The 11,551-nt window shown below is 42.2% G+C and overlaps 1 protein-coding gene across 1 annotated transcript; it reads right to left on the bottom strand.

Annotated features, from left to right (window-relative positions):
• Positions 1-9,701: 9,701 nt before the first annotated feature.
• On the bottom strand, positions 9,702-10,735 carry LOC141107136 (olfactory receptor 1L6-like). The gene has a single exon (XM_073597886.1). The coding sequence runs from the start codon at positions 10,733-10,735 to the stop codon at positions 9,815-9,817; it is 921 nt and encodes a 306-aa protein (XP_073453987.1). The 3' UTR covers positions 9,702-9,814.
• Positions 10,736-11,551: the final 816 nt, after the last annotated feature.

Raw genomic sequence — 11,551 nt, 5'->3', positions numbered from 1 at the left:
TATTGGGAGTGGTGATTGCCACTTTAAACAAGCTGCTAGCAGGCTTCAGAACTTCTTGAAGCATGTTGAAACCCTGCTGAAGCCTGCTAGCAGCTTGTTTAACCACTTTAAGACTGGTTAGCGTACATACACATTGCCAGGTTGCCGTGGAACTTTACCCATACCAACTTGATAAAAATAATGTTCTTTAGCATGGAACATACATTCCACGTGAGAGATTATGCTACCAAAATTAGTGTGTGCTGTAGCCTCCAGCATTGTTCCTGTTTCTTCTGGTTGGAGGTTGCTATTTTGCTGAAGCCCGGAGCCCCTGAACAGCAGTAAATCTTTAGGCTGTCATCAGATCGGCCTCTACAAATGTGGCACAGTGTCTAACATTAGAGAGCAACTGAGTGTGCGCAGAACAGACTGAGGTAGGGTATTAGTGGATTTTACACAGTATAGACACTTATTTTTGGCCCCATTTGCAGGTATACATAGGTATACCTGCAAAAGGGGCCAACCTGATGTCATCTAGCAGGACTTAATTTTCTGACTAAAGTTTCACTGTAAAGTGGTTATACTGGGATAATGCTTGCAGATACAGACATCATCCCAGCATGTTTTATTTCACCCGGCTATGAGTTTTGTTGTAAAAGTGATCCTAGCGGCTAATGAGCCACTGGATTGCTTTTACAGGTGGCAGAAAGGGGGTTCCCCCCACCACTTTTCACTGTCTTACCAGGTTCTCCTGTCCCACTGGGGAGACCAGGACTGAAGCCGGCAGTTCTGCCCCGCTGACCATGGAGATGACCAAAGACCAGGACATCCCCGATCATCTCTATGGTCTAGGAAACCGGATGAGTATTTCGTCACTTCCGGTTTTGCTGGATGTAAACAAGCCATTACTGGCTTGGGAAAGCATCGGATCAACCCGGTCTTAGTTTGATCTGATGCTTTTAAGGGCAGAGAAGGGATCTGGGGTCTAATAGATTTTCCAGACCAAAAAACAATAGGCAGCACACCATAATGTCCAACATTTGTAAAACTTTATTATTCCTGGACAAATTTCAAAGAAGCCCTGCCTAGGGCATCCTCCACTCACAGGATCAACAAGTATTGTTTTTCACATGTCACACAAAAAATGCAACTAATGCACATGTGTATTGACAACACCACAGACTCGTGTTCCTCCACCACATTGATTGCATGCTTACCAGAGGCAAGCTTAGTATGAGCTTGCAGCTTATAACCCTGCCAGGGCCTTTTCCACAGGGATGAGGATGACAGCTCTCAGGTACTGAGTATGGCAGGAATGCACAATAAGCGATCACGGGGATTCGGTCATTCAATGATCTCAATCGAAAGCCAGCAGGTAACCCATAATGAAGAGGAACTCACCATAGTGTAAATCGTATTAGGAAAGCATTTATTAAAATTTAAAGTTAGACATACACGGGTATGAAGTAAATTTGTATGCATTAGTTGCATTTTTTTGTGTGATATTTGTAGTGCAGCTCCATCTTTTAATTTCATTTACTTATACGTGTATCCCATATTGAGCTGCTGCTGTGTGCCTTTTTTTTAGTTTTTATTATTTTTGTATGTTTACTTAGCACGGTATTTTCTACTTTTTACTGTTTTATTGCCCACTTACTGCAGCTTTGTTAATTGTCAATTTGTGGTCTAAAATTCAATTTTTGGTTTGTTATCTATCTGATCACTATGGATATTTTTGATTATAGGGCCACTAGGGTGGTCAACACTGATGGTGTGTTCGAAATCTATAAAGAGAAGGAAGGAGATTTGGGTGGCCTATTCACCAGGCTTAAAAATATGACAATATCTGAAACACACACTCAATGGGTTGTTGTGTATTTAGAAACCTATATAAAGAATGATATGGTCCCCAGAAGTCTTAGATGGGATGTTAGACCCCAAAAGAGGGACATTCAGTTTGAGGACTGGTTTAAATACTTTAATGAGGCAGGCGTTAAATTCCTTAAATTCCTCGTCGAGAGAAAGAGTTCTAAATTGATACGTCTAGATGAGGAAATTAAGGGTATCAAAGACAAACTCAGCCCACTTCGAGAAAGTACAGAATATAAGGATAAATCACAAATACTTTTAAAATTTTTTGAAAAAGAGGATAGAGAACAAAGGAATAAGAAGAAAAAGAAATATAATAGGGATCTGATTGACTATCAAGGAGGGGTTGTTTTTGATTGGCAATGTAAACTTTTGGCTGAACAGTCTAATGTGGCCAATACAGAAATGGAGGTGACATCACAGGGAGACCCCATTAGGTATCACACCTATGGGGACACAGTTGCCCCTGGTTAATTCCTATGGGGGCCAGCAGGGTATGCTGTGAGAAAGAGACAGGGATCTTATCAATCTCCCCATAGTCCACTGGGTGGTGGCAGGAGTGGGTCGTTACCTCATTATCCCCAGGTACCTCCCAACGCCCTCAGAAACCAGGTTAAAAACTCTGGTGGGAGCCCCCTATCCTAATCCAGGTTACAATCAAGGGCGTGCTCCCTTTACACGTGTTCAGGGACAATATGCCAATGGAGGAGGAGAAGGTCCGCCACCTTTTTGCGGCCCTAGCCATAATAATAAACAAAATTATGGATATGGTGCCCAATATGGACCAAGGTCTAATTATGGTGACCACTCCGGTTTTGGGTCTAATCAGTCTGACCCATTGGGTTCTAATGATAGAGGGTATGATTACGATTATAATGTCAATACCTATAACAGCTTTTCCCTCTACGTAATAGAGAGGGTCCTATGGCAGACTATGATCAGAGAAATAATGCATTTCAATTGGGGAGAGGAAATGGTCCCCCCAATATGGCCAACAATACAATAAATGAGAGATCTAAGGGAGCTGAGGGTCCTGTGTATAACAACCAAGGTCAACAACTGTGGGGTTTTCACAGGCCCAGTCAGGGTATCAAACGACCAGGAGAACAAAGAGAGGAATAAGAGGGGGAGGCGGATACAATCAAAAAAGAAAAAGGATGTAGTTGGGGCAGGTATTTTCATTCTGAGTACGGCTATATTGACCGACTCAGAGAAATTAGTTTTGGATAAAGGACTCAAATGTGCTCCTCCAAGCAGGTTAAATAAGTTTGAGACCTACATGGATGTGCAGAAGTTTATACATAGGTTAAACATCAAACGTCATATGATTTCCAACCCTGTTAAAGAAAATAGGGTGGTACCATCTGAATTTCGTCATTCAGGCCTTTCAAATGCTTCTTTATTCAACGCCGGCGCTCTTGCTCCCTCTCTGAAAATATTTATGCCCTGTACACACGGTCGGATTTTCAGACGGAAAAAGTATGATCGGATTGTGTTGTCAGAAATTCCGATCGTGTGTGGGCTCCATCGGACTTTTTCCGTCGGAATTTCCGACACACAAAGTTTGAGAGCAGGATATAAAATTTTCCGACAACAAAATCTGATCGTTTAAATTCTGATCGTGTGTATACAAATCTGACGCACAAAGTGCCATGCATGCTTAGAATAATTGTAGAGAGCTATTGGCTACTGCCCCGTTTATAGTCCCGACGTACGTGTTTTACGTCACCGCGTTCAGAATGATTGGACTTTCCGACAACTTTGTGCGACCATGTGTATGCAAGACAAGTTTGAGCCAACATCTGTCGGAAAAAATCCGATGGATTTTGTTGTCGGAATGTCCAATCAATGTCCGATCGTGTGCACAGGGCATAAGAGATGTGTTACTCAAAGATCTAGACAAGATGCCTTTTAAAAAAGTTAAGCCCAACAATGACATGGTTGCTGGCCTTGACTCCCTGTGCAATAATAAGGAGCTGGTTATCAGACCAGCCGATAAAGGGGGGGTTTAGTAGTCCTTGACAGGAAAGATTATTTGGATGAGATGTATAGGATTCTAGGGGATCGTGATACTTATGCCCCGTACACACGGTCGGATTTTCCGATGGAAAATGTCTGATCGGAGCGTGTTGTCGGAAATTCCGACCGTGTGTGGGCTCCATCGGACATTTTCCATCGGATTTTCCGACACACAAAGTTGGAGAGCAGGAGATAAAATTTTCCGACAACAAAATCCGTTGTCGGAAATTCCTATCGTGTGTACACAAATCCGACGGACAAAGTGCCACGCATGCTCAGAATAAATAAAGAGATGAAAGCTATTGGCCACTGCCCCGTTTATAGTCCCGACGTACGTGTTTTACGTCACCGTGTATAGAACGATCGGATTTTCCGACAACTTTGTGTGACCGTGTGTATGCAAGACAAGTTTGAGCCAACATCCGTCGGAAAAAATCCTAGGATTTTGTTGTCGGAATGTCCGAACAAAGTCCGACCGTGTGTACGGGGCATTATACCCCCTTATCATCTGACCCTAAAAGTAATTACCGGAAAGAATTAGTTAATATTATAGAGGGAGGATTCAATCTAGGTATTCTCAATAATTACATTTGGCACCCAAAGCACCACGTACACCAATTATAAATTATCTACCCAAAGTTCACAAGCATCCTACCTGCCCCCCGGGACACCCTATAATAAGTGGCATAGATTCCATCACATCCCGAGTGGGCAAGTATATCGATTTTTATTTACAGCCATTGGTATTGAGGATGCCCTCTCATACCAAAGACACACGCCATGTAATCAATCTTTTATCAGGTTATACCCTAAGGGATGGAATGTGGCTGGTGACAGCGGACGTTACCTCCTTTTTACGATTATTCCTCATGACCTGGGATTTCTTGCTGTGGAATATTTTTTGAGGCACGACTCCGGCCTTTATGATAAACAAATTTTTTTCATTATGAAATTGTTGAGGTTTGCAGACTCACACAATTATTTTTGGTTTGAGGGTCAGTTCTTTCACCAGGACAGAGGGGTTGCCATGGGGGCTAAATATGCCCCTAGTTTTGCTGACCTTTTTATGGCCCTTTGGGAGGAGAACACCATCTATGCCCAACAGAGATCATACTGTTGGCACGCTATATGGACGACCTCCTCCTCCTTTGGGATGGTAACCGATCTGACCTTGATTTATTTATGGAATACCTAAATAATAACACTAGGGGTATCCAATTTAATTATGAAGCCAGTCAGTCTAAGATTAATTTTTTAGACCTCACAATTGCAGTAAAAGATAATCGGTTTACCGCTTCTACCTTTTTCAAGGCCACCGACAGAAACTCATACATTCCTGTTGATAGCTGCCACCACGAATCATGGCTTCGATCGGTCCCAAAGAGCCAATTCATGCGATTTAAACACAACTGCATGGATAATGAAGAGTTTTTGGTGCAGGTACAGACTCTAACGAACAGGTTTTTGGATAAGGGCTATTCTTGCGACTCTCTTAAAATGATTCTTGATGAGATCATTCTTATAGAGAGGGCTGACCTGTTGAGGGAAAAGCATCCACTGTCCCTTTTATCACAACTTTTTCAGTACAACATATGAGTATAAAGAAAGTGAACTAAACATTGACACATCTTGGACAGTGATCAGGTTCTAAATACAGTGTTACCTAAAAAACCTCAGGTTATTTACAAGGTGTCCTGAATCCCCCGGCAATCAAAAGAGGTTTCTTTCAGAATCTCACTGGGTTTTACCAGTGCAGGAGGTGTCCTGTCTGCTCTTTGAATAGATGCACACAAAGGAGAACTCAAAAATTAATTTCTTCCAGTACATCAATGGAACACGAAATTAGACCATTCATCACATGCTCCACTGAGGGAGTTGTTTACCTGCTCCAATTCCCTTGTGGGCTGCAGTATGTGGGCAGGACTAAGCGACCCCTTTCGGTGAGATTGAATGAGCATATCACCAACATAATAAATGTTTTTTCCAAGCATTCAGTCTTTAAACACTATTCAGTGGTGCATAACTGTGATCCCTCAAATACATTATTTTTGGGTATAAATAAATATTGCCCACATTGGAGAGGAAGCTCTCTGGTTAGAGGCATATCCAGGCTTGAAATGTCATGGATTCATAGAATTAGAAGTTATGTCCCATTTGGACTGAATGTTGACATAGACGTGAACGCATTTATCGACAATGCATAGATGTTGTTTTCCATAAATATGTGAACTCGATGTGAGACCCTAGTGGCAACACCTTGCATGATTGGCATTACTTTTACCAGGCTAATTTTTATTTCTATTGGTTTTTTGTCCTTTGCCCTTTTTTGATCGTATTATCCACTTACTATTATTTAATTTTCTATTTTTTATTTTTTATTCATTTTATTTTTTCTATATATATATGTATTTTTTACATGTATATAGATTTATAAACTCTTTGATATTCATATTTTTATCTTTTTCCTATATCTATTTCATTTGAGATATATGGTGTATATACGTTTGGAATTTAATTATTCTATTTGTTTATTTAAATTTTTGATGTCATTGTGATTACTTGGAATTTTTGTCTTACTGGTTGACATATCTACATTCTACCACTGGGGGGCGGATATGCAGGATTGCTTTGTGTCCCCCTAGCTCCCTTTTGTAGAATTTCTGGGAGTTTGTGCTCATAATGAGGTGAATTGTGTATAACAGTTTGCCTTTTTGTTGGCTTAGAGATTCCAACCAAATCCTTTATTGACTCTGTGGGACAGGTCGATCGGGGTATGCTACGAAGTGACACCCGCTGGCCGTTTTCAATGTGCTGGGCTGTTTTTATACGAATGACCTCTTGGGATGCCTTCTTTGCATGGATGGCTATGCTTTGAATGCTTCCTTCAGATTATTTTATTTCTTTTGTTCTCATTTCTAAGATTTTTTTAGGATCTTTTAATTTTCTCTTATTTGATAAATCAACATATTGGAAAGTGATCATCTCTTCCAGCTTCCATTTTGGCGCTTTAAGGTCCTGCCACTTGGGACTCAGATCTAGGCGTGGCTCTGTTTGAATAGCATCTAGTGCAATGAGTCAGTGCATTGCCCGTGCCCCTGGACGATGTCAGCCTGTGACGAAACGCATGTCAGGAGGAGTGTGTACTGTAGTGCACGGGTGTTCGTTTTGCCGGCCGGCTTTTTACCTTTGCAAATTCACTTCATACCTGTGTAAGTGTAACCTTTAAATTTAAATAAATGTTTTCCTAATTCGATTTACACTGTGGTGAGTTCCTCTTCATTATGGGTTACCTTCTGGCTTTCGATTGAGACCATTGAATGACCGAATCCCTGTGATCGCTTGTTGTGCATTCCTGCCATACTCAGTACCTGAGAGCTGTCATCCTCATCCCTGTGGAAAAGGCCCTGATGGGGTTATTAGCCGCAAGCTCATATTAAGCTTGCCTCTGGTAAGCACGCAATCTATGTGGTGGAGGAACACAAGTCTGTGGTGTTGTCACAAGACATATAAAGAGCACATATGCTTATATCTATGGACTGATTTTAAAATATTTCTTCTTTTTGGTGTTGGGAGCAATTCAATACACGTGTGTATTAGTTGCATTTTTTGTGTGATATTTGTAGCGCAGCTCCATCTTTTAATTTCATTTACTTATATGTGTATTCTATATTGAGCTGCTGCTGTGTGCCTTTTTTTTAGTTTTTATTATTTTTTGTATGTTTACTTAGCGCTGTGTTTTCTACTTAGCGCGGTATTGTCTACATTATTGTCGGGATGCTTGCTTGGCCTAGAGTGGCTCGGTGATGTCAACTGATAGCAGGCTAAGAGCTCACTATCGGCTGAGTCTGGGTCGCAGGAGTGCAGTAATAAGTGCATTCCTGTGACTCAGAAGAGAAGTATGGTCAAAAAAGCTTTCACCACACTTCTCTTTTTAAGGGGGTTACTGGCAGCTGGGCTACGTACTCCTGATGTTTAAATTCTGTGCTACTTATTCCCAACCTCTAAACTCTGCGCTACTTTACCTGTAAACTTTGCATTACTTACTAATGACATGTGAATTCTGCTTTAGGGTTCATTCAAATGGGTGCTGAGTCCCTTCCTCCATATAGAGACACTTTTTGCTGTAGCCAGGCCAGCCAAACAGAACAGAATTTAGGCCAGCCAACCAGACCAAAATTCAGACCAGCCTGCCAGGAGAGAACTCAGGCCATCCAACTGGTGCTAGAACTCAGGTCAACAAGGCCAGAACACAGACCACCCAGCCAGGACAGAACTCAGACCAGCCAGCCAGGAGTGAACACAGGCCAGCCTTCTGGGCCAGAACCCAGTTCAGCTAGGCTAGGACTTTAGCCCAGCCAGCCAGGCCAGGTAATATATCCTACTGACCTCTGTACACTGTCTGAAGTACTACTGACCTTTGCATGGCTCCAAAGACACACAGTTCAGGAACGAGTGTACATTGTGTGCCTCCTTAGCGAATGGCTTGCTATTGAGACACACTAAGAAAAGGAGGAGCCAAGATCACCGCCAGAGAAGAACCAAGAAGAGGTGTATTGGAGCCACTCTGTGCAATACCACTACACAGAGCAGGTGAGTAAAAAATGTTTTACTTTAGTAACACTTTAAAGGCTAATAGTACCTTTACATAATTTACTTTTAACAGCCCTCTTCAATGCTATGTTTACCCCCTCTACAGACCTAAGATCAGAGGGCCACCCCGATGGCCACTACTCTTTGCCATCTCACTGCTGCTTATCTCCTCCTGCCTCTTTTAGTCACTTCCTGTCTATATGCATTTGCTTCAGCATCAGCTGCACATTGTTGTTCTGCCCCAGTTTCCTGACAGTGACAATAGCAGACCTTGCCTGTGCAGTCTGGGGGAGAGCAGGGTCTAACACCACATATAGTGGAGAAGTACACTTCCCACCTGTGTATGCTCCAATCAGCTTCTGTTTAACAGCGAGGCTCCTGCTGGGAATCTCTGTCACTCAAATCAGAAGGGCTAAGTGGGTGGGGGGTGGGCCTGGTGCTGGACTGACCACTGGAGATCACTGACTCGGCAGCTTCTTGGCATCTTCACTTAGACTAGGGGACTGCTGGTCTGATCGTATGTGATGATGTCAGAGTTTAACTGACCAATAAAGCACCAAAAAGAAGTGCCTTTGGAGACGGTACCAGCATGCTGTGTATTGATATCTTGTATTTCCAAACAGGAACATAGACCTGGATTATGTTCTTGGTGTGGTCAGAACGAAGAAGGGTAGAAGGGGCATTAGCATGGTCACCAAGCATTTCTAAGCAATTTGAGAGCAAAAAATTGAACAGAAAGCCAAGAAGTTCAGAATAGATTAATTAAGAACATGAAAAACTGAAAAACAGATTAATATAAGTCCCCTAACATTTTTGGGGTAACATTCAGATAATTTTAATGAAAACGGCATATTAAAACAGATTAACAACCTTGGAAATGACAATAATATGTTCAAGCTTTTTTGGGATTTTTGTCATGGGTATCAGTCTGTTTTAAGCCCCCAACAATTAAAGGCCCCTCAAGACAGACATTTACTGAGCATAAGCATTCATGCAAGGCAGCTACAGCAAAAATAATGGCAAATAACCTAACCCCAATAAAGAAAGTAACATCTTTGGCCATGCTAAGGGTAAGATTGAGACTAAGGATAGTGAAAAAAAAAAAACAAACATTTTCTTCTGCTCATGGTGGCTGAGTAACAAAAGGGTACGCATTGAGCAGCATACTAATCCCTGACCTTCATAGACAGTCAAAAGGTGTTTATATTACTGACTGTACATGTATGTCTGTACCTGTATATGTATAATAGATCAAAAGTAGTCAAACAAGCTAATGACAAAATGATCTATCCTGCCTTACAGTATTAATTTAAGTAGAAAACTATAGTTTAGCCTTAACATGTAGCATCTTTTATTTTTATTTTAGACTTCTTATTACAGCGCTTTTCACATCCTTGTTTCTCAGGCTGTAAATAAAGGGGTTGAGCGTTGGGTTAATGATGCAGGACACTATGCTGATGACCCGATCATAGGTCGGGGAGTAAATGGACATTGGCCGGAAGTACATAAATAAGCTTGTGCTGTAGAGGAGGATGACCATTGTGAGGTGAGATGAGCAGGTGGAGAAGGTCTTTCTCCTTCCTTGGGATGTCTGTATAGCTAACACTGCTCTGATAATGAGTACATATGACCAAAGGATGATGAGCACTGGGCCAACGATGATGAGGGAAACTATGGCATAGTTAACGATTTGTAAAGCTTCTGAGATTTCTAAGCAAGCCAACTTCATTAGTACAGGGACATCACAGAAGTAATGATGGATAACCCAACTACAGAATGTCTGAGAAGAAATCAAAACAGTGTAGAATGTAGACTGGAGAAAGACAATGATCCAACAGAAAGCCATCAGACAGATACAAGTCCTACTGTTCATAATTATCAGGTAACGAAGGGGTAAACACACTGCACAATATCGGTCCAAGGCCATGATGGTCAACAAATAACCCTCCATGCTGGCCACTGCGATAAACAGAAAGAGTTGTGCGAAGCAGCCATGGATGGAGATATGGGTCACTCTGGACAGAAGGCTATACAAGGACCTAGGGATGATTGTAGAGGTAAAACACACATCCACAAAGGCAAGGTTCCCCATCAAGGTGTACATTGTTGTGTGAAGTTGGGGCTGTGATACAATAAGCACAATCATGAATGAGTTACCTGCAATGCAGAGGACATACACAACCAAGAAAAAGGAGAAGAGGGGTAGGAATAGATGAGGCACATCAGAGAAACCCAACAGGATAAAGCCATAAATAGTCTTATTTTGAGTAGGCTCCATGTGTTATTGACCAGTTATATATATAATCAGTAGGACATAACAAGTGTTTTGCAGACCAAAGCCAGATAAAATATAACACACATATGTTATATTTTTTGAGGGATCCACCGTCGAGGTCTATGCTGTATTGGAAGAGCAGAAAAAAGTTAATCATACAACTACATTTTATAAATAGGCTAGAAATCCAAAAATTCCACTACCAATTCTATATACTGCAAGTACTTATGCAGATAACTCTAATTTGTCTGTAAATTTTCCAAAACCTTTGTAAAAAGCCCTGGAGTTTAGTGCTTGGAGAAGACATTCTGAAACCTGGGCAAAGCATGCCAACCCAACATGTACAGGTAACAATTTCATTACATAGCCTGATTTCAAGGCAACATGATTGTGGAACCCTTGTTGTTGCTTTGAATTTAATCTTCTCAAGGTGCATGTGCGGCAGCTCGTCGGATGGACGCTTGACCCGAGAACTCCGCACCGCTCCGGCCATTTAGCCTTTCCAGCGCTGCACACAGAGCAGAGCCCCGGCCACAAATGTTCCCAGAGGATAGGGGACACAGTAGGGAGCCCCAGGATGGCAGGGGGATCAGCAAGGAGAGACCTCTCCCGTGTTCTCAACGCCGGACCAGGACCCGCGGCCTCGGCCAAGATGGCGCCGGCTGCCCCCACACGAGGAGGAGAGCTAGAGATGGAGGACTTCATAACAGACCAGGATGTCTGCTCAGCCGGGCCATCGGGCCCCACAGTGAGTAACCACACACACATCTGCCTGTCTCCCACTTCCACAGAATCCCTTATTAGCAGGACCCTGGAGGA

The sequence above is a fragment of the Aquarana catesbeiana genome, linkage group LG09 (assembly GCF_042186555.1).
Source record: "Aquarana catesbeiana isolate 2022-GZ linkage group LG09, ASM4218655v1, whole genome shotgun sequence".
Lineage (NCBI taxonomy): Eukaryota > Metazoa > Chordata > Amphibia > Anura > Ranidae > Aquarana > Aquarana catesbeiana.
This window is presented reverse-complemented; position numbering and strand designations above follow the sequence as displayed.